Raw genomic sequence first — 27,899 nt, 5'->3', positions numbered from 1 at the left:
TTTGAGATGGTATATATTGTTATGGTGTCATTTATATTATCAGGAATATACGGAATACGAATATAAGCTTACATAAAAAAATTATATCTTATACATAGCTTTAAATATTTAAAAAATAACTGGTTTTTGTTACTCTTCTAATAGAATACAGCTTAAAACAGGCAAGCAGTTTGCAAAGCACGCAAAAACGGCAAAATATATCATCAGCTGATTCGCAAACAACTAATAAGCTTAAAATTAACATAGCGTCGTCGACCGTCCCGACTAACTGTACTCCATTTCAACTCGAATGACCAACCGGCGACCACTAAAAATACTAACAAAATATAAGGTAGTCGGTTATTTACCTTTTAAATTCCCATCGATTCTCCAGAAGCACAGCGAGCGCCTTACCTAGGTGTCATCTAGCGAAAACGAAAGTACCAGCGCTTGAGGAAAGCAAAAAAATGCGTCCAAAAGGCTGCAGCACAACACGCACTCCTACCGGGTGCAACCACAGTCACTAGAATCGATTTAACGCCGCGCACAGTTACAGATACCTACAATCCCGTCTCAATTCACTATAAACATTTATATCAAACATGAATACGTAGTAAACAGTTATCCGTTACTAGTTAATTGGCTTTAAATGTCGGCCGATGAGAAAATCTAACCGGACAGTCCCACTACAGCGCAAGCAGTGACAGAAGGAGAGGAATGGATTGAACGAGAACGTTGAGAGTGGTGAATGGAGAGAACGAAAATGCACAGATAAATTAAGGTTCAGTATGAATGGAAAAATAGAGTGGCTGTTTAATAAATAACTTTAAATTTATTTCAAGATTATTTATAAACATATTCATTATTTTATCAATTTAGAGCAATGCGCATAATATAAAGAATGATATAGAGAATTAGACCATCATTTCTTTTTACAAAGTCATTCAACAAACATGGCAATTCCAACGAGACCTCATCAAAATATTATTTATAGCAACACCAGTATTCGTTAAGCTGAAATTGTTTTTATATTGTGGTTCTGTACAAAAATATGCTGTATTGACTATATTAGTAAGTTATAATTTGACGACCGGTCTGGCCTAGTGGGTAGTGACCCTGCCTGCGAAGCCGATGGTCCTGGGTTCGAATCCCAGTAAGGGCATTTATTTGTATGATGATACAGATATTTGTTCCTGAGTCATGGGTGTTTTCTATGTATTTGTATATTATATATATATATCGTTGTCTGAGTACCCACAACACAAGCCTTCTTGAGCTTACTGTGGGACTTAGTCAGTCTGTGTAAGAATGTCCTATAATATTTATTTATTTATTATTTATTTATAATTAATTTATCACCACTAATGCTGTGTCGACTTGGTGTCATTACACTCATGTCTGTTAAAATATTGTTTTATTGTTTTTAGGAGTACAGGCAATCAGGGTTGCCAACTCCAATTTTTTTTTACCCCTGAGCTCAACTTAAAAACCCCTAAAACTGTACTATTATTTTGGAAAACCCACTAATTAAACAACTGTACCGCTATTCGGAACCTAATAATAATATTGAGAATGGCAACATTGCGTTGTTGGTCGTATTGTCCTTTTCTAGCATATACGTCCCTCTCTCTCCCACGCTCCCACCACACAGCAGTTTGCTTTTTGGCGGTTGTCGCAAAAAACAAATTTCCAACTCATTGGCTTGCTGTTTTTCCATCTGGAAGGTCGTGAAGCTAAACTGCTGGTGAGCTTTTGAATTTGTACCCCAGTTTAGCTGACTATATTGAAAAACAGTTTCTAACGGCTTTTGCCGTTCGAAATAAATATTTAAATTTAGTGTCCGTTAAACTATCCAGCAAATAAAAACGATCCGGAATAGTAATGTGTAAGTTTTCAAAGGCTGCCTGCGCGCACCGTGGCTATGCTAATGAAAATACTAAAACACATAATGTTATTAGAAAACACATCGAGCTGGTTAAGCATGCACTTGTCACCATTAGAATTTAATTAATTTTATACTACATTAAGTCTCTCCTGAGCCTTAATTATTACTCATTACTTTAAATCTTTGTGTGTCTATAATAACGGTTAAAATTATAACACTTAAATGGTGATGTGTGGAGGCATACCCTTCAGTTTTCAAGTGATTTGTGTTTTCGAATACGAAAGGATCGGATAGTTAATACGTGTTACGTAGAAGCCTACGTATTAAGGTAGAAGCTTATAGACGTGTAGGGTTTATCTATCTAAGTATGTATCAGCAACTTTCGTTTTATCCCGTTCCGGGTTAAATATAATATTGCAAAATGATTTTTTTGGTAATCAACTTGCTGATAAATAACGTGTACCCGCTTAGGAGTCGACGAAGCCCCGCTTCGCGGGGCTTCTATTTCCGCTCTGAGGGACACAAGGTAACGAACAAACCTACATCGCAAGCATTGCATTAATTTTTGTGGAAAGTGAGTACTTTGGCAGTACGTAAATTTAAATCTGACTAGACAAAGAGAGAGATTAGCATGGCTCTGCGCAAGAATTACATGGAAATCCTTAAGTATTTCACTCCTTATCTTCCAACTTATATCTCTCTAACTAGATCTCTGATTTTGAAAAAAAAAAAAAAAAAATGGAATGTAGGTAGATAGGTATCTTTTTAAATAAATAACAGGTAGCTTAAAAGGTCAACGAAAAGAACTCTTGCATGTAGTTACTATATGTGCTGGTATTATTTTGGATTTGAATAACTTGATTATTCATGCTATATGTAACTACATACAAGAGGGTCAATCTTTAAGCCTACCTACCTACCTACATAAATAGTACCTACACTGGTAAACGTTTTAAATAAAATCGGAAGCCTGTGACTTGAAAGGGCATTAACAATATGGGAATCTTTAGATTGATTCATTGACGAAGACGCATGGTTTGTTTCATATTGTCAAATTATGTTCGCTAACCTAACTATAGAGTTAAAGTTTAGTTATGGCAAATCTGCGCGTCACCGTGAATGACACTTTCTAAAAGTGCCTATTAAAGTAAATCCTTTCCCCTTGTCGAGCGAAGAACTCGCAACTAAGGGAATATTACCCATAAACTTCATTTGAATGATATTCTTATGCCTATGTCTGTTACGGTTCCACTAAGAGAATCTTTTATTCAGTCACAAACTAACGTCAAGTTATTTGTGATGAAACCAATATGTTGTGTACCTATCTAAGCCTGCGCAAGGCTGCCATGTTTCCACCTGCGTAAGGTGTGCCAAAGAATCTTTGATTCATTCACGAACTGATGTCAAGTTATTGATGATGATATTACAACCTATGTAAGCCTGCGCAAGGCATGTCAGAAATTAAATGATATGGTCATAACACAGGCGACCGAGTAGGCCACAATCATAAAATATAACAAAGATGAATATGTAAATACCTCCTTTTAGACAAAGTGAAAAGGGTTCTAACAAAATAATGTTCTTGGTAAAAATCAGTCGAAATAGGCAAGGCTTCATCATTCGAGGTTTCATTTTTGTTTACCAATCTATTTTAAGGGTCCCGAACACCCAATTGGCTAAACCCAAATTTGAACATTTCTAAAATTATAATATAATAGGTATAAAATAACCTAAGATTCCGGGCCTATCTCGACTCATTTTTATTTTAAAGAAGAAAAATATAAAATTGTGGTCTGGAGACGCTAAGCCTCATAACGTGGGTGGCATGGATAATACTAAGAGATTTAGTCACCTAAATTCGACTTTAAGCCCAGGCAGAATATTGATAATTAGAATAAGATGTGGTCAATCCTCCAAGGTCCAGATAACCTGTGGACTCTTAATTAAATCGGGCTCACTTAGCTCACGACACGACATAGCTTACGGTTCAATTCTGAAATAAGCTATGGTTAATATCACCCATGGTGTGAAAATAAAATTACAAGAGCACAAACAGCCTGCTCAAGGTGTACAAAGGGTTCCGTTTAGCGGCCCTATGAATATCTAAAAACCTTTGAAGTCTATGCCTGCTATGGCAGATTAGAAATTAATATAAATTATATTTGCCTCGAGAGCACTAGTCTTTCAGTTAACATGTTTACGAGTACCTACCTATGTAGGTACACGACATAACCAAGGTTACCTATTTAATTATTATATCCCTGACTGGCATGGTATAGAAAAATTGTCATGTGCTGCACAAGCATGTTGGAAATAAAAATTTACAAAACTGACCTAACGGGGCGATTATGAATGATTTATTTTACACCCTTATGTCTGCCTTGTGACCCTTGAGGATTCGAACCACCTTGATCGTAAGTGCTCCTATGCACAGATTAAGTTTATTTTAAACTACCCATGCTCTAATCTCAAGGGCACGTGCTTCTATGCACGGACCAAATATTGTTAAGTATCACTTAATTCACTTGTCATTATTCGTCATAGTTTGATACTATACGTTTAACAAATGTACCCACCGTGGAATGTAATGTACCCACTACAAAAGGTTTTTAAGAAACAGTGACTTAACGGTTTGCACGACCGGTTCTAGTATAACTTCTGGGCGGTCACGTCTAGAGCATGACCCTCTAGTTCTCAATTTATACAAAATTATAGCATTGTGATACTATTTGCTTTGCACAATGTGAAACAGAAGCAAGCCTTGCGAAAAGGCGAAGCTATTTTGAAACGCGAGTACTTTTCAAAAATACATTGTAATACATATAAATATGTCTTTGTCGTGGAACAAGTACACCCAAACAAATGCAGTCATTTATTATAATATGTTGGCAAAACTCTGCCAAAGAGTTATATAGTCTGTATTTACAGTGTAACCTAAAGGCATCAATGCACATGAATCTCTTGAAACATGGTGGATCAAATAATTTACACCCCGTCTGTGTCTTGCTCCTATTACCAAATCTACAAGTTAAGGACCTCAACCTATATATAGGTACCCTTCTTGCTCGAGACCTGTAAAAAATGAACACTATAATTTCATGCAGTCACGTGTCGGAAAACTAGGTCCACACACTTAGCGCTATCGTGAATATTATCCAAGAACTCTGTATATTGCCTCCCAGAAGGCGGGATGTTATTAGACTAACCTATATAGTAGGCCAGAGATATAGTATACAAAAGTACACTGGCCCAAATTAAGTAATATTATATTTCAGATCTTGCTATTATTGAAATATAAACAAGTAACAATTATCCTTAGTTCATAAGGAGGATAAGTATACCTAAATATCTAATAGATTCGACAAAGTGTTGATTCTAGCGTTGGATGAAATAGGTCCCTCTTAAAGGGCCTCTGCGCTGTTGGCTTTGGGCGCCCGGCAAAGGTCGGGGACCCCCTGGTTTCCCACAGCAAATAACGTAAAACCACGAAATAAGCACATAAATTTGTATTTCGGTTAAAAGCACCTATGCGATGAGCTAGGGTTTCGAATTAAGTATCTTATTCCTTATAATTTACACACTGAATAGAGAAAACTGAATATTCAGAATTAAGCAATGTTTATAAATAGTTTACAGAAATTAAGCCACTTTAGCGGTCAGAACCAATAAAGTTTTAAGGCTTATGTCTACCAGTAGGCACCAGATAAAGTAAACCACTGAGAAACTACTCTTACTACATATATACAAATTAATGAGTAAAATTAAGGTTATGATAGCTAAACATTAATTTAATTAGAATGACTCGGCAAATATTATTGATAAAGTTCTGTGGCAATTCTACATTAACCATTTGAATGCCAAGAACACCAAAAAAGCGTCATAACTAGTGCCACAGCGCAGTGAACACATTGAGTGTTGTGGCTTAAGCTCTCAAAGTAACCTTCATACTTTTAAGTAAGGTTTATTTAGGTTGACTCGCGTTCTCGTTAGTAAAGCGTTTAAAAGGGTTAAATGCATTTTATAGCTATAACTATAACCTATAACCAAGTATATGGCTTACAGTCATTAAAGAAATTTAGTGATTCCCTATGACATTTCAACAAGTACCTATATAATTTTATTAACTTTGCTTGTGGTGATAGTGATATAACGAATAATTAAAATATTCGTCTATTTAATCCCGAGGGATTCTGGAAATAGGAAAGGTCCTGTCCTTGTTATATTCCTGCAACTGCTTACTTTACTATTATAGATAATTATTATCAAATTTGATAATGATTGCTACTTATAAATAAAAACTACTCTAGTACTTTGTTATTTTTATCTTTTCACACTTTAATTACATTACTCCTTAATAACAGATGTTGTATGCTCCTTGAAGAGTAGACTGACTTATCACATCTTGTTTTACCTAGTTTTCACATACATGTAATTAAGTACCCTTGTTGCGACTCACTTATTCTTTTTGAACATTTATAAGTACATTAAGTACGTATATAAAATGTTAAGTTAGTATCATAATATAATGTATGTGTACATTATTAATAATAAAAATGAATATGAAATATGAATATCAAATTGTATGCTTTACTAAATACCTCTCTCCTCACAGGTGTTAAAATAAAGGGTGTACTGCATAATTAATTAAACACTCATAATATAATAATATTACATAATATACATAATAAGTACATGTATATAATCACATTGGCTTGGCGTCTTCCCACCACCAGGCGATAACAAACACGTCTCAATATTATTATTAGGTTCCGAATAGCGGTACAGTTGTTTAATGACAGCGTTTTACACAAAAATAAAACGCTAATTAAATAACTTACCCTATTCGGAACCTAAAGTTTTAATCCTGCCTGGTGTAAATATGTATAATTTTGAGACAATGAGTTGGAAATTTGTTTTTTGCGACAACCGCCAAAAAGCAAACTGCTGTGTGGTGGGAGCGTGGGAGAGAGAGGGACGTATATGCTAGAAAAGGACAATACGACCAACAACGCAATGTTGCCATTCTCAATATTATTATTAGGTTCCGAATAGGGTAAGTTATTTAATTAGCGTTTTATTTTTGTGTAAAACGCTGTCAATAAAAAATAAAATAAATTATTATAGATTTTCCAAATTTAGAACATTATTATGATTTTCAACCGGTTCGACATTTTAATGATCATACATATGAACGTTATACATAGATGGTCAAGAAAATCTTGTCAGTAGAAAACGGCGCGAAATTCAAATTTTCCATGAGACGATATCCCTTCGCGCCTACATTTTTTTCAAATTTGCCGCACTTTTCTACTCTAAAAAAAACTCTAAAAACACCACTAAAAATATTTAGCCCCTAAAAAAACCCCTAGCTGGTTTATTTCCCCCTAAATTTAGTGGTAAAACCACTAAGTTGGCATCCCTGCAGGCAATACAGCCTACACAGACCAAACTTACGAACGCGAATGAAGGATATTCAAACGCTATATATAAAATAAATAATTTCTACCTATCTGAAGGTATAAAACTGAGCGTTCGTTCTTTGATCTTCGGTAAACCATTTACACTGGTAATAGTCGCGGACGGTCTAGAACGCAAAATGACTAGTGTAATATTTTGCCTATATCACTTTTTACACTGAGGGCCTGGGCTATAACCGCGAAAATCCAAGTTCGCAAATTGCGGAGATTTTTCTCTGTCACTTTAATTACGCCTTCGTTGGAGTAAAAGAGAAAGATCCCCGCAATTTGCGAATTTCGGTTTTCGCGGTAGCCGCTCTGCTGCGAACACCGAAGTTCGCAAATAGAGTCCACTGAATCCGGCGGTATATTATAATATGATTATGACCAACGAAGGCTAGCGAAGGTTTTTCGTTCGCGTTCGTTGCCTTGATCTGTATGCAGCGTTAGATCAAAACCTACTCTATAGTTAATTAAATTACTGATCAAAGTTCATGTTTCTCCATGCTTTTGGCAACTGTAGTTGCCTTGCCAGCTGTCACCCTTATTTTATCATAACAATAGAGGTCACTGAAAAATATCAATCATGTGAGTGGAATAAAATAAGAAATCAATAAATCATTTACGAAGTTCCTACTATACTAAGGTTTTTGTTCGTTCAATGCGGTACCCAACTAATCAAATTTCCACGTCACTCGGGAAAGTGGTGTCATTGTCAAACCAAATGAAGTTGAATTGAAGTGTCAAACGAACGCAGGCTACAGTGCAAGCGTGGTGTGAATATTCCTGCAATACTAATTTATTTACTTAAAATTCTCGCCCGCATCATATTTTTTATTAACAAGTCGATATCGCGCGACCATTGCAAATCTAGTCACTTTAAAGTCTTTGGCTGAATCAAAAGGGTCTTAACCACGATGAGCAGCGAAGATGTGAAACTATTCACCAGGGAGGAGCTGAAATCCCGTAACACTCGTGAAGATGCAGTCATGATCATTCATAACGGTGTCTATGATGTCACGCATTTCCTTGATGAGGTGAGTGAATGAACTTTTAAGTTATTTTTTTTTTTACTCACAGGCGTGCGAAATCATCAATAATATCAATATGCATATTCTAGAACTTGTTTGTTCGTACTTAGAAAAAAAACTGTCATTATGTGTAATTTCTCTATTTCAGGACAAAGTCCATTTCAATAACTTTTGTTACTTGGACGTGCTCAGCTCAGTATATTGGGGTCTTATCTTATCAGTATTGTTTTACTTTGGTATAATTGTATACTTAAACAACCTTAGTTTTGCATGCAACTGTTCTAGACTCTTATGCTTAATATTATCAGTTCTTTTTTTTTTTCAAATTAGTATAAACAGATATTAAATCCTGGTTTGGCTTAATTAAATCTCATTTGCATAATCCTTTCAGTCACCTTTTTACCCGACGATGATGCAAAGGAGAGTAATATGTATATGTTTTATTATTATTATAAGCCTATTACACCAAAGTAGGCTAGAAAAAAAAAGTCTATAAGGTGTCCCACTGCTGGGCAAAGGCCTCCCCCATTGATTTCCATTCATCTCGGTTTTGAGCGATCTCCGGCCAGTCGTTAAGATATGCGTCCAGGTTGTCCCGCCATCTCCATCTGGGCCTACCACATCCTCATATGTTTGAGTTTATTCCCAAAATATCCCTATATGCAATACTTTATATGATATCACAATTACTGCACATATGATTTCATTTTAATTTCGAATTTTGGAGCATAGAAGGCACATTTTACAGTGTGAGATTTTAATGATAGACTTTTATGTCACAAACATTGCAACATATGATATAAGGTAAGATAAATGACTTGAACTTTTTAAAGTGTTTTTGTCATTAGTATAATTTTATGTTGTAATATGAAGAAACACAAAACTTAAAAACTTATTGCAGCTTTTCTATGACACAGTTTTATCCAAATGCCGGAATAGTAAACAAATCAGGTAACATTATAAAAAATAAAAAAAAAACATTTTTTTTTACCTATCCTCATTAGTCCCTGAGGCTAGAGGCATAAAGGATTAAATCCAAATGGAATTTTGAATTAAAATGGAATATAAGAAGGTTCCAAATTCAAAACTGCAATAATGACAAGGGGGACTTAGGAGGCTATAGGGTAATTGCGTCAGTTTTCCGTCCGGTGTCAGTTTCCGTCCACTTGACGGATTGGTAAATAACACATTTGATTTATAATTTGCTACTTGCGAAATATATTTTTTATGTGGATAGATAAATTGTTTAGATATTAAGGATGCAATAAGTCCAAATTTGTGCAGCAATGAAGGTTTATACTCAAATTTCGTCAAGTGGACGGAAACTGACACCGGACGAAAACTAGCACAATGACCCTACTTATTTTATGACAGTTCCCTTAAGTCCCATTTTGCTAGAGCAATTTATAAATAATTGACATTAAATATCTTAATGGCTCTATTATCAAGGCGTTACAGTGCATATTCAGATGTTTGTCAGCATCTGCACCACTGATATATCTGATGGCGAAAATTGGTACCAGACTATTGTATTGTATGGCGGCGGTAGCCTGACACATTGTTTTTTTTTTAACTTTAGTGTCTCAAGCAATAATTATCACAACAGAAACACTAGTTAGTGAAAATTTCATTTGATAGCGTAATGAGGAGCGTTTGCGTTAATTTCTAACTTTGTATGGGATTTTGAAAAGCGGGCGTCTTGGAAACTCGAAATCCCATACTAAATGACACTTAACGTAAACGCGTACGTCACGTCACGCCATCGAAAGAAATTTACACTAGGGGTACAGAAAATATTATGACATCGTTAACTGTGCGTCAAAAGGTCGAAGGCCACCGAGGCCACCACGCGGCCTTCATCTCGGTGACTCGTATATTGTTATAACAAAGTAGGTAAACATCATTGACTCAAGATTGTCTCTTGAATATGTGCAAAAATAAAATATGCTACACATGTGTTTGTTTTCCTGTATTACGGGTTTCCCTAATGAAGAAGTTACACATATAGGTTACTTTTAAATATGTATGTACTTAGATGATATTAGAGGGAAAACTGTGTTTGAATAATAATTCCTTTTGTAGATTTCCTTAAAGTCAATAAATAATCTGTTAGTTTTGCCACAGAATAAATAATAGTACTAGGTACAGAAGACTCACTCTCTAACAAAATGCGTCTGTCACGATCAGCACAGATGTGGCCGCTAGGTGGCGACAAAGCCACGCGCGGCTTATGGCAAACCCCAAAATTGGGGTCGAACGGATGTACTTTTAGCTACCTGTATTAGCAAAGCGACGAAATCGCGGAGTGAGCCACGCCTGGTTTTGCTTTGTTTCTAAGCAGAAAAACCGGTCAAGTGCAAGTCGTCCTCGCGCACGAAGGGTTCCGTATGATTACGCAAAAACGGCAAAAAAATCTCGTTTGTTGTATGGGAGCCCCACGTAATATTTTTTTATCCTGTTTTTAGTATTTGTTGTTATAGCGGCAACAGAAATACATCATCTGTGAAAATATCAACTGTGTAGCTCTAGCTATCACGTTTCTTGAGATATACAGTAATACAGCCAGGTGACAGACAGACGGACGGATAGCGGAGTCTTAGTAATATCAGGGTTCCGTTTTTACCCTTTGGGTGCGGAACCCTAAAAAAGGAAAACATAAAACCGAATTGAGTACCTCCTATTGGAATTTTGAAATCGGTATTGCATACTGTCAGAGCATATAATATGTATTGTAATAAAAAAATACATGGCACGTGCATCTAAATTCGTATTTATTACAAAGTTAACACGCACACTAAATATAACGTCATACACTTCATACATTCGCATATACACCTATCTATATTAAACTTTAATACATTGTGTTAAGGTACACAATAGCCTTTAATTGTTTGTCAATACATACTGTCAATTATTAAACCTTAAGAGCCAACAGGAGTGGTCATTCCTCCATACAAACGTACTCCTCGTTTTCCTCCGTGGTTTTTGAAGCTAGAGCAATGATTTTTTCAACACAGATTAATATTGTCAGTATCTGTGTCGGACCGTTTTGCTTTTTGTGATATTTTTGTTTTTTAAGGCGCTAGAGCCCTTCAAAAATGGCCTAATTGACTATGCCGCAATGAGAGGCCTGGTATTCAAAACTGATATCAATTAGCCAAAAAAGCAAAACGGTCCGACACAGATAATTTCATAATCATTTAGATTTCCAAATTTGGTTACGATTGGTTAAGTTTTGGAGGAGGAAAAAGAGGAGTACGAAACCTCGATTTTTCGCCTCAGCTGCAGTTGTCCCTATCGCACTAATTTTAGGGGCGGAGTCAAGTTTCTAAATACGTACACAGCCAGAAAAGTGATGGGCAATAATCGACATTTAACATAAGGGCCACGGATGATTGGAGCAATGAACTCAAAATCCCATACAAAATTAGACTTAACGCAAACGCTATCGAATGAAATTTACACTAGGGATACAAATTGAGTTTAACTCTAAGCTAACCTAAATATAATATATTATAACTAGACGTATAATAGCTATCAATGCGCCGACATTCCTTCGCTGCCGGCGAAATGAAATTCCGAGACTCCGTGCTCGCTTTGTGAGATGAGGATATCTGTGTCAGTTGGGTTACAGATCACTTGCCTTGTATTCCCATTTTGTCCCCGCCGCCATAAATAAGGCGGGGACAGATGGGAATATACACTAAAACTAACTAAAGGCTACTGGCCGCGCAGCCAATTTCGTAGTCCTCTCTGTCTATCTCTCTTCCATATCTATTAGTGCCAGTTGCATTTCTTTCGGTACGGAGCGGAAACGATTGCACGTTGGCTACAATGGTTACGAACTCTGCAGTCTGCTATAGCCCCGATGCAGTGGAATATAGACGAATGTTTAATATAGGTTATTTTGATCGTGTAAAAAATTAAAGGAGTCTAACGGAGGGGCAAAGCTATGGTTAGGTAATTAGGGCCACCCCACACTAGCGTCGGCGTTTAGTCAACTCTACGAGTATGGTTGTTGCTAGACGCAACGTTGGCGCAATTGCGCGGCGTCGTCATTTTCCATAGCGCTGACGCTAGCTGACTAGACGTCGCCCTTAGCGACGCTCGAAAAACGCTAGTCTGTGGTGGACCCAATATGTATATATCACATAATCACATTACGTGAAAATATTTTCTACAATGTTAGTATGGGAACTACGTTTGTATGTATGGCGTTTATTCGTCCTAATGCGATTTAAATGCAAGACACGGTCTCATGTCTCAAGCGTTGTCTTTAGTTGGTAGTCTATGAGTTGTGTTAACTATCTACCTATTCTAATATTTAGAGTTATAGTCTCAACCCATTTTAGAGATCCTTAGCGAGGTCACAATATATGAAATAAAAATTTGGGGACAATATTACACTGATCAACCTAGCCCCAAACTAAGCAAAGCTTGTACATACTATGGGTACTAGGTGACGATATAGGTACTCACTTATTTATGCCATCTGTTTTGGATGTCAAACAAAGGGGCATAAAGAAAAAACGGAACCCTTATTTATAGGATCACTCGTGCGTCTCTCTGTCTGTCTGTCCGTCTGTCACAGCCCATTTTCTCCAAAACTACTGGAACAATTAAGCTGAAATTTGGTACAGATATGTAAATTCGTGACCCAAAGACGAACATTTTACGTAAACAAATGAATTTTAAACATGTAGGCCACTTTTGGGAGGTAAATGAGAAAATGTCTAAAATTTTGAAAAAATATACAAATTAGTTCTTTACCTGACAGGAAAACCGATTAGAAATTTGCAGTCATGCGTGAGTCGGACTAATTACCTAGTTTTTGATCCGACCCCCTACGGGTTTTTTAAAGCCGATGATTCACTCGCGTTTCACATATAAAAAATACATTGTTAAAATTTGGGTAATGTACGGAACCCTTGGAACGCGAGTCCGACTCGCACTTGGCTGGTTTTTTTTTCTTACACCTCTCTATTACAATCAGTTCTCTTTGGTCTAAAGTCTATTTATACACGTTATCAGAGGTCGTTCACCCGTGCAATCTTAGCTTTATTAACGTTATGATAACACTATTTAACTAAATTGCATTTTAATCGTATTATGAGAGTAACACGAGTCTACCGCTAAAACGCGTCAATTACAATTTAAGTCACGCTCTCATTTTAAAACGATTGCTTTAATTACATGACACGTGGCATGAACATTTATGTTTAACATATGTATATATATATGTCTGGCGTGATAACACATTTATTACGTTAAATAATAAAATTTTAAGCTTATTTCAATACAGTTGTGCGGTAGAAAGAAGAGAAATCTAATCTTCGAGTATGGGTATTCCACAGCCGTCTTCAGATTCAAATATATATGTCTGGTACTAGTTTTCTTTGCCAATAATAGTTTTACATGGAAAATGCTCTATTTTCTTAGTTAAAGTAAGTAGCTATGTATGTAAAGCGTGAAATAATTTGGCTTACAATACATTCAACTCAACATGCCTAGGGATGTTAAACCTATTTACCTACCGACCTACCGGTAAATAGTGTGTAAACCGTGCATGCGCAGCCGTGCATTCGTCAAATCTAGACGCACTTAAACTTGTTTATTTATATTTTAAACTCTTTATTGTTAGTAATTAAAGCAGATTAAGTTGACAAATTAATGTTATTTACAACTTCTTTTTTTGTCAGCACCCGGGAGGAGAGGAGGTGCTGCTGGAGCAGGCGGGCAAGGACGCCACGGAGCCCTTCGAGGATGTCAGCCACAGCTCGGATGCCAGGTGAACTATTTATTTACCCCCTTATTCCTTAGCAACCTCATTTAAACGCGTAGTAAAAAAAAAAACATTTCTATCTTCGAATTTTGTAGAATGTTCTAGAGTAAAGTAGGCACATTTTACGGTATTCCGTATCCCACTTTTGTAAGGAACTGTAAAAAAAAATCTTAGGGCGTCCGCTAGTTGGCGCGGCTGCACGGAGCGGGTGAGCGGGTTAACGAAAAATAGTATGAGCGTTGCTAACTGGCGCAGACGCGTGGGACGTATTCTACCCACATTATCACCCGCGTACGTGCGCCTTTATATACATTATATTCCGGTACTCGAACTATCTCAATCTAAATCGGTTGAGCGTTATAACTATTACAAAGTATTATAATATTACTATAATATAATAATATCTTAGTAGTGAAGTCGGTATAATTACAAACAAAATGCAAACGTAATTAAGCTATTGTTATAGACCCATTAGCATAATGGTTACCCGATTACTAAATGCACCATTGACACAATTAACTGACCATTGATTCAAGAACTAGATCACAAAAGCATAAGATTCACTTTAGGGCACTGGTCCCACCGCGAGCTAGTAAGCTATGAGCTATCGGCTATAAACACGAACAAAAGATAAGCACTCCCGTGTAAGTAAAAGAGACACGGCGATATTTATAGCTCACCGCTGGGCGAGTAACTATAAATATCGCCGTGTCTCTTTTATTTACACGGGAGTGCTTATCTTTTGTTCGTGTTTATAGCCGATAGCTCATAGCTTACTAGCTCGCGGTGGGACCAGTGCCTAAGACCCTTGTGTCATTTGAGTATATAGCTGTATATACTGTTAGTACGTTTTATTTAATGTATAATCGTGTCGATGGAATGTTACATACTCTACAAAAAAAAAGTAAAAAGCGCTTTTTTATATTTTTGTTTGTTGATCAAAAGAAAATGTTAATACAGAAATAAAAGGGCTTGATGCCACAAGGCGTTTTCTGGCAGCGCATTTCGTAGTTGTAGTTGCGTTTTGCAACATTGTATTTTCCTTTTGAATGAATGATTGAATGGAAATCTTTATTTTCAGGCAACTATTGGCCCATAGATAAATACCTTAACACATTCACTGCCCCCGACGCACATGTGCGTTCACCGCCATACAAGTTTGTTCCTAGGCCACGCCCCCTGACAGTGAATGCGTTAAAACTAGTACCTACACATATTGCCCTTGTCCCCAGAGCCCTAATGAAGAAATACAAGATCGGCGAGCTGGTAGAGGCGGACCGCACGCAGACTAAGGGCGCGTATGCGCCGCAGTGGAGCAACGACCAACCGCAGGAGCAGGGCAAGTGCGTCATCGCGTAGTTTATACCCTTAATACCCTAACATGCAAACACTACCTTTACCCTAAATACACTGTACCTTCCGTACTAGAGCCACTCACACTAGCGTCTCCCGAGCGTCGGCGTCTAGTCAACTCTATGGCTGCTGCTCGACGCAACGCTGGCGCAACTACGCAGCGACGTCATTTTTCATAGCGCTGACTATTAGACGTCGACGCTTAAGAGACGCTAGTGCGCCTACTGCCTAATTAAAGACTCGAGTTTACAATATTCTTACCCCCCGGAGTTACACACAATGTCTTTCATCACATTTGCAAAGAAAAAAAATTTTTTTGCTAAATAGGTAACTCTAAGGACGAAGATTTGTTTTTTTTTACAATCTGTAACTCCCGCGGGAAGTATATACAACCTTTGTCCTGCAGTAAACCTGCATGACATAAGGTCTTTTTCGAGCAAGTGTGATGCTGATGAAAATATATTTTTCAATCATGTTTTACAAACAGCTATACATAGGTATAGATAGAAAAAACTATCAGATTTCGGACGATCGCCCTATATAGGGCGTTACGTTACCCCCTCCCCGTGCTTAGATTTAGGTCACTGACACCCATCTAACCCCAGTACCTATCCGTATAAGTGAATATAGTAGGCCTAGATGATTTGAACTTGGGTTTCTTTCTTTATATTGTCGGTAACATAAAAAAGTAATCGATGAGTTCGATCAAAATTAATCAAAAATAAATTTAAGGTTATATGCACACTGACATCGCGAATATCGCGATTAACGCAGAATACCTACCTGTCTGTGTCTAAAGTGAAATATTCGCTGGATTTAAAGATTTGGGAAAATAAACATAAAGTATATTTTGTTTAAGTGGATCCTTATACGATTTGAATGTTTAAAGTTACGCGTTTGACGTGTATTTTACGTCTTTTGGCGTATTCATAATTTTATTGCACTGCTGGTTTCAAACATACACATTTCTTGCTTCATTGCAATATTTACTGCACTTTACACAGATTCATGCAATAAGCATACTTATTTTTAGTAAACGATTGCTCATTTTACTATTTTACTGTACTTATTCCAAAAATCTGTGATCAGTATAGATCTGTTTTGCGCAGCTTTCTATATATATAATGTTCGATTAAATGTTTACATATGTTTAGTAGATGTTTATATATTTGGTGATAGATGCTTAAATAGTAGATTTAGGGGTATATACATATATAGTAGATGACGGCCAGGACATGTCGATAGTTTTTTCTACTTTCGATATCAATGGGCGTCAAATTGTGTGTCTTGGTAGAATATTAACACAAATCAAATAATGTATTTTGTCCGCTTTTACAGTCACTAGAGTGCTCTTATGAATGTGTTCTGCAAACAATCATTATCATCTCGAATTTTTATGTTATATGCAGCTATTCAATTCACAACATGTTATCAAAACTTTAATTTACCAACTTGACCGTTTTTACAACTTTTTATTACTGAGTGTTCTGTTTTATGTTTAATTTATATGGGTTTTGGGACCAAAGGCGTTCAAACACTACTAAAGTAAGAAGTGATTGTCAAATGAGAATATTTATTCTGAGCATCGATACGCCTTCTACCAACTTAACTTTTGGATGTTAAGAAATCAAAGTTTAGGGTACTCAATATTTACTGATCATAATTTTAAATTGCTCATTTTAAATTAATATGACTACATTAAAAGTGTTTTAAAATTAACAATTAGTTAAATGTTAAGACTCAATAACTGTCAAGTTGGTGGTAAAGTGGTCAAATCATAAAATGAATATACATTTTTGACAGTTTTAGGCAAATATAGCCGCTGCTTTTTATTCAGAGCACAACATAGATATATTTTAGTACTTAAACTATAATAATGTCATTATCATGTCTATGTCACAAAATGTAATCATAGTGAGTAAAATTTTGGTGCTTTGTTTTTAATTATTTATATAGTTTAAAAAGAGTTTTTCTTGTTTAAATATAATATATACAAAAATAGAAAAATATTGTAAACGTTGTAATAAAATGTGTAATCATTTACTGAGTTTAAATCTGCACCCAAGCTAAGGTACCTTTTATATACAAATCTCGCATTTTTTTAATTTGATAAATAATAAGCTTTGATAGGAAGCGACCGTGTTTTGTTATTTTCGGAAATATCAATCATACGCACATGTTTTTGATCTTTTTGCCTGTAATATTTTGTTAGCTTTTTCTTAGAAAGTTACACAAAAGTGTTTTTCTTTCCTAATTGTTTCTAATTTAGCTTGATACTTTAAATTTACTGGTTATGTTGTATGTTTGAAATTAGCATTTTTTTTACGTTTTGCTACATAATCCATTACCGTCAACTGTGCCAACTTTTGCCCGCCACTGGGTAATTGTGCTCCAGCAGTTTTATATATGAAAACTGTATCACAACCTCACTTAACCTTTACAACATGATAGTACTGGTCTACTTTAAATCGGCATATATAAAACAAACCAACCATATTATAATACCTAATTAATAAAATTTACATTAAATTTTGTATTTTGGAGCAAAGTAGGCACATTTTAGGGTACGACATCGTTGACACAAGTAACTCGAACAGGAGACAGTTATATGTTAGAATAGAATGGGATGGTAATAACTACTTATATTACCTTTTCATTCTAACAGAAAGCTGTCTCTTGCTTTTTTAGTACTTATTGCAAACAAGATTGAGTAAGTACTGGCGTTTTGAGCTTGAACACCATTTTTTTTACTTACACAAATATTACTAACTCTGGATTTTGAGATATCGCTACCTAATGCCACCTACAATTCCTTTTAAAATAGAGTGTTGACAGTGTAACCAAAAACGTCATATCACGCCGATGCTAAGCACAAAGAATTTCGTACATTCACGCGCCATGAAGGCGTCAGGGCTTACTAGATAGTGTTGGCCAAAACTTAAACGTAATGCAATTGACCATTTTTGGCCATTAACCATAAATTGAACCGTAAACTGTAATCGTCCGTTGCGATTTACGGTTCAATTTATAATGGTTAATGCAATTAACGTTTGGCCAACACTTACTAGAGGCTACAGCTACCCAGAGGCTTAATATTAACACATTCACTGCAAGCGCGTGCTACGTGCATAGCCGATGACACGGGGAAAACCGTATGTAGCGAATAGTGCCTACGTACAGAGAAGCCGCCTAGCGGGTCGCTGGCAGTGAATGTGTTAAAAAGTATCAACACACTAACAGCTGTCGCCACTTTTTTGAGAATGTGTCAATCTCTACATGTGCAGTATTGTAAGTATCAGGAGTCATGATAACCACACAAAAGTGCCAGTATAGCCTTTAAATGTATGACGTATGCAGAGTAAGTGTACATAAGATAACAAATACAGATAGACCAAACTAAGTTGGCAGCAATTTGATAGCCCAGACAGTGCAAGTGTTATTTAAACTTCACAATTTGAATTAAGTTTCATACTCGTAGCACCTAAAACTACGGGAGTAGAAAAACATTTATTGAAAAGAAACCCTAATGTAAATCTCATTTGATAGCGTAACGTGCGTTCACGTTTGCATTATGTCTATCTTTGTATGGAATTTTGAACAGCGCGCCAAGCGGGACATTTTGGAAACTCAAAATCCCATACAAAATGACGCAACGCAAACGCGTACGTCACGTCACGGTATCGAATGAAATTTACACTTGAGTACTTTGATAACAATTGACTGTCTCGTTTAATATTCTGATCGCTGCATATAAGGGCTACAATTGATAGAGCGTTATTATCAATTAATCTAATGGTGAATGAAAGGGTTGGATCAATAGTGAAATATTGACGTGTAAAGTATCCGACGCGCATCGTAGTATAATAGTAGATACTTGGTTGGTTGGTGTTGCTTAGACATTTCTATAGATAGGTCTATTTTGGGTACATGGAAACTACATTTAAAAAAATATAATAGTAAGTAATAGTGGAAGATTATACGAATTAACATATCTAAAAACAATAACAATCCTGTAAACTCTTTGACCGCCAAACGGCGTGATTTAGGAAATGATTTAGAGATTCACAAGATATGAAATAGTAAAGATATGTGACGTTCCAGGACACAAGGTACCTTATGGCGTGGCGGCTGGCGCTTACGCTATTATTAACGCCGCTCCAATATTCAGCCGGGGCAATGGTACATTTTGCCGTGGAACGTTACATATCTTTACTGTTTATTTCATATTTAGTGAATCTCTAAAGCCGACCTCTGACTAGCAGTCCGCCGGACGATAACGGCCGGTCAGTTGTTCGGAACTGTCAAATTTTTGTTCTAACTGACAGGCCGATATATCGTCCGGCGGCCTGTTAGTCAGTGGTCGGCTTAACCTCTAGCGGCCCACCATACAAGGAAAATTGGCAATCGAATTTGAATCAACGGTATTAGAAAATAGAGTTGAATTTGTTTTGTTTTAAAATCGAACAAAACGAAATAAAAGAAACTCTATTCAATTTCATTAAGATTTAAATTTCATTGGAGGTAATTTGTACTAGCATTAGGACATTGAACCCCAAGAGGTTAATGCATTGCCCGAAACACGCCGAAAGACGTCAAATGACGCGTGCGGCTACTACAGCCCAATATCAACCTTCGTGGATTCCAACTAGGTTCACGATGACGCGACACACACGATAGGCGTGGCGTTCAAAGGGTTGAATAAACGGGATAAATAGGCCACAAGTTGGCAACAGGGCTATAACCGCGAAAATCGAAATTCGCAAATTGCGGGAATTTTTCTCTGTCACTCTAATTACGCCATCATTGGAGTGAAGGAGAAAGATTGGAGTGGAGGAGGGGTTGGAGGAGGAGGAGTCCAAGCGACATAAGGAACAGGACCAGTGGAGTAGATATTAGTGTTATATTTTTTATACAGTCGATAAATTTGTCGATGTCGTCGTAGATACATACAATTTATTTATTTTATTTGTTAGGAAAACTTACAGCCAAAGTAACTAACAAGTTAGGTAATGAGTGTAATAACATAGAAATTGCAATAAGCCGAAACGCAATTACACAGGTATAATAATAATACAATACATTCATAATTCTTTTACATCTACACCACCCTATACCTACAAGTTATCTCTACCCTTTTCTTTTTTTGCAGTGCGTGGACCTCATGGCTGGCGCCGCTCCTGCTCGGCGTCGCGGCCACCATCCTCTACCGCTACCTATTCGCGTAACCTTCCAACCGAGAACGCCCATAGGCGTCCGGGGACCTAAATTATCTGAGCTGACATTAACGAAATTGACAATCATTTTATCGACAATCGAAATGCAATAAATAATATCTAAGGCCCACTTGCACCATCCCACTAACCCGGGGTTAAGCGGTTTAACCGTTAACCCAGTGTCAAATTGTACTGGTAACCATGGCAAGTGGGCCTAAGTAATGTATCGGAATGCGGGTCGATTTTAAATTTGTTTTCGTTTTTTCGTCCGATTTTGATTTAATTTGGTGGGAGTTTTATTAGTTCTCTAATCCCTTTTATGTACGCAATTTCACCTTATATCCTAAAACATCTTCCACTGGAAAAATGACTGGCTCAATTGACTGGGATTTTTTTTGTCCCAAATTGGGATTTCGTATTTACTGCGTTCAGAATGAGGAGCTTTTAAAAGCAATCAGATTTTATCCAAAAACAAAAAAAGCGATTTATATAAAATATAGTAACTTGGCCACTGTGACGTCCACTTACATTATAACGTGCGCCGCCTCTTATTTGAGTTGGAAGCGATAAACCACTAAGGTCTAGGGCATAATAATATATTTCAGCGACGTTATAAGTATTATACGGGTCATACCTAATCATGTCAACCATGAATTTGTGAAATTGGCGAGTCACTAATTATAGAAATCGGCAAAGTACGACACGCTTATATCAGCTCAGATAATTTTGTCATATAAATATAAGACATAACGTATTTATTTACAATACAAAGTAAATGCAATGCCAATGGCTTTGCGTTGCAACTTCAACACAAAAGCAGAGAACGCACAAGTGCGTTTATTAAGTTAATTACCAGCCAAATTGTAACTTATCGCATTTTACTTTGTAAGTTTGAGGGGATGGGTTCGATTTGGTTATTTATTAGGCAAGAATGTTTTATGGGTCTTTATTTTTACTAAAGGGAATCGGGCTAGGTGGTCAACGTTTAAAAAACCATTTTGAAGTGTGTAAATGAATGATGATAGGCATATTATGTAGGTACAGTCAGCAGCAGAAGTTGCTAAGCGGGCGAAGTGTTCAAAATTACTTTCGACAGGCTCTTGTTCTCTTAAAAATAAAGTCAAGATCATTTTTAACATCTCGCCCGCTTAGCAACTTCTGCTGCTGACTGTATTTAATTAAAGGGTTAAATATAGTCAGCAGCAGCAGTCCGCCAAAGATGTTAACTGATGACGCGCGCGGCTATAACCCAATATGAACCGACACTGCGTGGGTTATTCCCACTAGTTACCACTAAGTTTTTACCAGTGGTAACTACTGGGAATTTTTTTCCCACCTTTTACCACTGGTAACTACTGGGAATAAAAATTCCCAGTAGTTACCACCAACTCGGGTTAGTGGTAACTACTGGGAATTTTTATTCCCAGTAGTTACCACCAAAACTTTGTTAGTGTTAAATACTAATAGAAACAGTAGGTATGAATAGTATAAATAGAGTTATTTCGAATTACCTAATAAAATCACTTGAAAAATCATCTAAATGGATTATTAAAATTATCCTTTAGTACATATATCATAGTTTTTGTACTAGTACCGGTTAAACTGTTTCAATATTTTTGGTCACTTTTAAGGGAGTTTACTAAAACACTAATCGACTTATAATTATATATTAAATAACTCTATTTATTTATACTACACTATTTATAGTGTTTTTATTAGTATTTAACTCTAACAAAATTTTGGTGGTAACTACTGGGAATAAAAATTCCCAGTAGTTACCACTAAACCGAGTTGGTGGTAACTACTGGGAATTTATATTCCCAGTAGTTACCAGTGGTAAAAGGTGGGAAAAAAATTCCCAGTAGTTACCACTGGTAACAACTTGGTGGTAACTAGTGGGAATAACCCACACTGCGTGTATTCCGGCGAGGGTTAAATATTAAAAAGTATCCTGATTACCTTCAGCTCGGTCTCCTATTGGTAGACTGTAAGGTTGATCTGACAATTGAATGTAAAGGTGTGCCCGTTCTGCTTTAGGGCGTCTGCTAGCTCGCGCGGTTGCATGGAGCAGGTTAAGAGCCAACAGAAGTGGTAATTTCTCCATACAAACGTACTCGACTGTTTCCTCCGTGGGTTTTGATGCTAGAGCAATGATTTTTTTAACACAAATTAATATTGTCAATATCTGTGTCGGACCGTTTTGCTTTTTTTGATATTTTTGTTTTTTAAGGCGCTAGAGCCCTTCAAAAATGGCCTAATTGACTATGCCGCAATGAGAGGCGCAGTATTCAAAACTGATATCAATTAGCGAAAATAGCAAAACGGTCCGACACAGATAATTTCATAATCATTTAGATTTCCAAGTTTGGTTAGGATTGGTTAAGTTTTGGAGGAGGAAACAGTCGAGTACGAAAGCTCGATTTTTGAGATTTTTACGCGGGATTTTTCGCCTTGTCCTTATCGCACTAGTTTTAGGAGCCGCTTCCGTTTCCGGCGGATTTTCCCTACAATGGCACCCGCGTGCGTGCGCCAGTCCAAGCGACGCGGACGCTCTTAGGCCCTTTTTGCGTCCAAAGGTTTTCAACTATTCATATAATTTCTTCTTGTGTTGGAATTAAACTAAGTGCATTTTTCAAACGTAATTAGAGTCCGTCTAAGCTAACTTTGCAGCGACTTTGTTAGAACAGAGTGAGAGAGTGTCATTATAAATGTCACATTTTGAAAGAAATTTTACATCAATGATGACCTTACCACACTGTCTTTGCAAATGCTATGGAGAAATTGGCTTGGTCTGACTCTAATGATTGAATTTTTTTTTTTGGGCACTTTTGGATGAGACTAGCCCAGGACCGGGATAAGTGGCGTACACGAAGAGAGGCCTATGCTTAGCAGTGGGCGACTGAAGGCTAGAATGATGATTGTATTTTTTAATGAAAAAAAAATGCTATACAGGGCAGATATACGAAAGAATAAAAAGCTTATGCTAAATTTAAGCTGCATTATTCATAATTTAACTATAGTAATATCGTGTAAGGCAAAATGTTGTATTTTGACATAAATCTAAATTTATCGTTTTATGTTTCGGTTTTCTTGTGACTTTAGAAGATAAAATATATGTATAGATAGGTGCATAAATAATAATAATAACATAAATTGGTATTATTGTTATATGGAACAGGAAAAACAAATGACATCATAAATATACAATAAGATAATTTGATCATAATAAAAGTATTATAAACCTGATCAGTATTCCTTTATTTTGAGATGTAAAAAAAGAAGTTACCCACTTGCGTCCCACCATCCTATATGTAGCACAGATGCATGGGTGGGTAGTTATTTTCAATCGTATTTTCACGGCAACGTACGAACTGCCTTGCTATTTCAGTCAGTCTCGGTATAAAAAGTACTGAGGTTGGCTGAACTAGCATGACAAATACGAACGTTTCCGAGAAAATACGATGGAAAACAATTATGCACTACATCTGTGCTTATATCCTCCACAAGGCCGTCTTAAACTAGGCCTCCGGGGCCCTTGGGCCTCAAGAATTTGGGCCCCTTTTGGAAAGCAAAGTAAGCTAATTAAGTAAACTAACAGTTTTCTACAATGGTCTTCTATTTATTATTGCCCGGACCCCGTGTGCCCTTATGATAAAGACGGTATTGGATCGACCACCCTCTCCCTTAAATCGTCTTACGTAATAAATGAATAGCACCCAACTTTTATTTATGGATAGTTTTTGTATCATCTATAGAAGGATGTTCCGAAAATAAAACAAAGTTTGTAATAATAGAAAGTATGTATGTAAGTATTTTAAAAGTCACATGCATTAACTTTAATGTGTGTCATCCCGTTCTTATGTAATTTGTTATAAATTTTATATAAATAATTTACAAGTATTTGTTGTTTATTTTGCAAAACTACCCGAATGTTGAAAATAGTCATCGTCATCATCTTCCTAGAGCCATATTATTATTAAGTAAGGAAACTGGTGTATGGAGCGAGCAGTCAAAGCTTAGATAGTACTTATTTTTCCATGGCATAATAGAGACGTGCTCAGTGAAAGTCACTAATTAAACTATGTAATCATCGGCCCTTCAAATAGTCATGTTAACCCTTTACCGGCTAAGGGATATATATTTCCCACAAACGGTACTTCAAACGTGTTCTATTTTTGATCAGTAAGACTGACATTCAATTGTCATTTTTGAAATGTCAGCCTAGTAAAGGGTTAATTAGGTGGCCATAAACACTCTGTCATTAACCCTTTGCTTGTACATCGGCCAAGACCCAGCTTTCTTTATTATTTTTATTAAACATCTTAATACTAATTGAACTTAAAATATTTTCGTCTCTTCTAATCATAACAAAATAAAATATTAAACATAAACGTATCTTCAGTTACTAAATCATATCTAAAACAAAGAGAAATAAATTAACTATAACAAGACACACATATCTCCGAGCCTTCAGACCTGAAACAATAGAAACAATAATTAAAAATACTAATGTATATACATACACGGTACAGATGTAATGCATAATTCAGTCAGTCAACGTCAGTACTTTTTGTACCGAGACTGAAATAGCGAGATACGTTCGTACGTTTCCATGAAAATACGATGGAAAATAATTAATCTGTACATGAACTATTTCTGAAGCCATTATTTTATATCATCAGGGGTGTCTTTCAAATACGTTTGGTCACTAGGGAGAGAGAGGGAGGGGGAGGGGTTTGTTTTTCGTCACGTAGTCAATATCCTCTAGTTAGGGAAATCTCGGGCTTGGTATCGTCTTGGGTCGTCCCATTCGTTTTTCGTCAAGTTCTTAAATTAGTCCTATTCTGCTTTCGTCACTCATTTTCTACATTGAAATCCACCGACGATTGTGACGAATGTAGAATGAGTGACGAAAGCAGAATAGGACTAATTTAAGAACTTGACGAAAAACTAATGGGACGACCCAAGACGATACCTCGGGCTTTTTCGAGTTATATTAAAATATCGCGCGCAGAGTTTAGCGCTTTATAAACTCACAGGTGGCATGTGGCAACGCTTGACAAAGAGACCAAACTCATGGACACATGGATCAAATTTAGATTCTTGTATCCAACCATTTTCACAAAAATTTTCCTGGTTAACTTGTTACACTGTCAGGTTTATTAATTAAAGAAAAGATTTAATGAATACTAGTCTTACCCTGTCAGACAGCAGTGGTTGCAGTAGCGGAGCTGGCAGCGCTCGCAGGGATGCTGGCAGGCCCCGCATAGCTCCTTCTCGCAATAGGAGCAGCGGTCCTCTGACACGGCCCCGCACAGACACTTCTGGGTGATGGGCTTTGTCTAGATAAAGAAAAAATATAAATATATAAACGCATGACATATACAGACAAAAATATAACTTATAATTAAATCAACCAAGTCAACTCAAATTACAATAAAAACTGGCCAAGTGCAAGTTGGACTCGCGCACGAAGGGTTCTGGATACCATTGTGCAAAAAAACGCCAAGAAAATCACGTTTGTTGTATGCAAGCCCCACTCAAATAATTATTATATTGTTTTTAGTATTTGTTGTTATAGCGGCAACACAAATACATTATTTGTGAAAATTTCAACTGCCTAGCTATCACGGTTCATGAGATACAGCTTGATGACAGACAGATAGTCAGCAAGGGTCTTAGTAATAGGGTCCCATTTTTACCCTTAAGGTATGGAACCCTAAAAAGTATCACATGGTTTTGTTTCCATGCTGTTACTACTTTTCAAATACTTTGTATGACAGTAATGGCACCTAAGATACAATTCCTATTATATATGTAAAGGGCAGGGGTTCCCAAATTGTGCGCTGCACATAGACAGTAGACTGAAAAAGATTGGGTACCCCTATATAGGGTGTTGTTGCTATTAAAACCTACCACAGCACCAGTTTGCTGGAGATGACCATTTTTCCCAAGGAACAACTGCTTAAAACCATCTTTTCTGCTTTCATTTTCTATTGGCACCTCAACACTCTTTGTAGGCATCTTTGCGCCACGGAACAGTAGTTCTAGGGTTTTCTCTGGAAGAAGAGAATATGATTAAAGGTTATTAACATGCATATAATATAACTTTATTCGCATGGGAACTATATCTGTACGTTTCTAATGCGAAAAAATTGTCGATACATCACTTGGGCATCGAGTTGTGCCTTTCTCGAGGATGTTCTATGTTTGTATGGGAAATGTTCTCACTAAAAAATATTTTGCATAGGAAACGGAAAGCGTTTTCAAGAACGGCACAACGCGGGTAAGACTACCCACACACAACATAGCGGTACTCTAAAACCGTTATAATAAACAACACAATAGGGTTAGCTGACTAAGGACATTATGCTTAGCAACTTTCTCCAAGTAACTTCATCTAGATACCGCTATCATTTGTGACGATACGATCGACTAATAAATGATTTAGCAACCTACCGTACACTTTCTGCAGTCGGTCTTCGTTGTTATTGAATTGTTTCATTCCGACGTGGACTTTGCTCTGCTGCACGAAGTCCTCAATAAATGGGTTAGACCGCTTCGTCATTTTACAGCTATACGATCTGCTTATTCGCAAAAATTAATTTTATAGATTCCTTAGATCAACATGGAAAGCAATAACATGAGTGTTTGTAGTTTTTTTTAATTAAAACGTCAAGTCGACGTCAATCTTTGGCTAAGGACTGCCATTCATTCCTGAATTCTTCGTTGTAGTATCGATTCAAAGAATAATTAATCGATTATTGAAAACATTCTATGTTTACCTCACAGGAATCGCAGGCGTAGTAATTATTAAAATATTGCCTGACTGTGTGTACAATACTTTTTTGGCGTATATTTTTTGATAAAAAGTATGCCGCATTGCAAATTTATATTTTTGTCCATATGAGAGCAATGGTGCAATGAGACTCCCGCTTAAATTCTTTTGACTAAAATGCTCTGTATCCATGGACAAAACGAAATTAAAAAGAAAAATAAACATGACGACCTTTGCTCTGATTGGCTCATTGTTTGACACAAGCACAGATAAAGAAAAATAATTCAATATGAATAATTCAAAGAAAATCCTTTTTACAAAATTATATTATTTAATTATGTTGCATTTAATTTATTCGTAGTAATAGATACATTATAATACAAATTATTGTATTGTAAGTGTATTTACTGAAATATAAATAT

General features: G+C 36.5%; 3 protein-coding genes across 3 annotated transcripts in view; 1 reads left to right on the top strand and 2 right to left on the bottom strand.

Annotated features, from left to right (window-relative positions):
* LOC134678136 (serine/arginine repetitive matrix protein 1) overlaps positions 1–673 on the bottom strand; it is a 52,797-nt gene extending 52,124 nt beyond the window's left edge. The window contains exon 1 of the mRNA XM_063536587.1: positions 348–673. The gene's annotated coding sequence lies outside the window, so the exon portion shown is untranslated. The remainder of the gene's footprint in view (positions 1–347) is intronic.
* A 7,382-nt stretch (positions 674–8,055) lies between these two features.
* Positions 8,056–23,945, top strand: LOC134679332 (cytochrome b5-like). Its single transcript, XM_063538235.1, has 4 exons — positions 8,056–8,357; positions 14,051–14,139; positions 15,366–15,476; positions 20,636–23,945. The coding sequence occupies exons 1-4, from the start codon at positions 8,238–8,240 to the stop codon at positions 20,709–20,711; spliced, it is 396 nt and encodes a 131-aa protein (XP_063394305.1). The 5' UTR covers positions 8,056–8,237; the 3' UTR covers positions 20,712–23,945.
* On the bottom strand, positions 21,105–27,408 carry LOC134679331 (apoptosis regulatory protein Siva-like). The gene is made up of 4 exons (XM_063538234.1): positions 27,159–27,408; positions 26,616–26,758; positions 25,899–26,041; positions 21,105–25,175 (listed from the first exon to the last, which is right to left on the bottom strand). The coding sequence occupies exons 1-4, from the start codon at positions 27,265–27,267 to the stop codon at positions 25,136–25,138; spliced, it is 435 nt and encodes a 144-aa protein (XP_063394304.1). The 5' UTR covers positions 27,268–27,408; the 3' UTR covers positions 21,105–25,135.
* Between the last annotated feature and the right edge of the window lie 491 nt (positions 27,409–27,899).

Source organism: Cydia fagiglandana, chromosome Z (assembly GCF_963556715.1).
Source record: "Cydia fagiglandana chromosome Z, ilCydFagi1.1, whole genome shotgun sequence".
Taxonomy (NCBI): Eukaryota; Metazoa; Arthropoda; class Insecta; order Lepidoptera; family Tortricidae; genus Cydia; species Cydia fagiglandana.
Note: the sequence above shows the minus strand (reverse complement) of the source record. Positions and strands in the feature narration are given on the sequence as shown.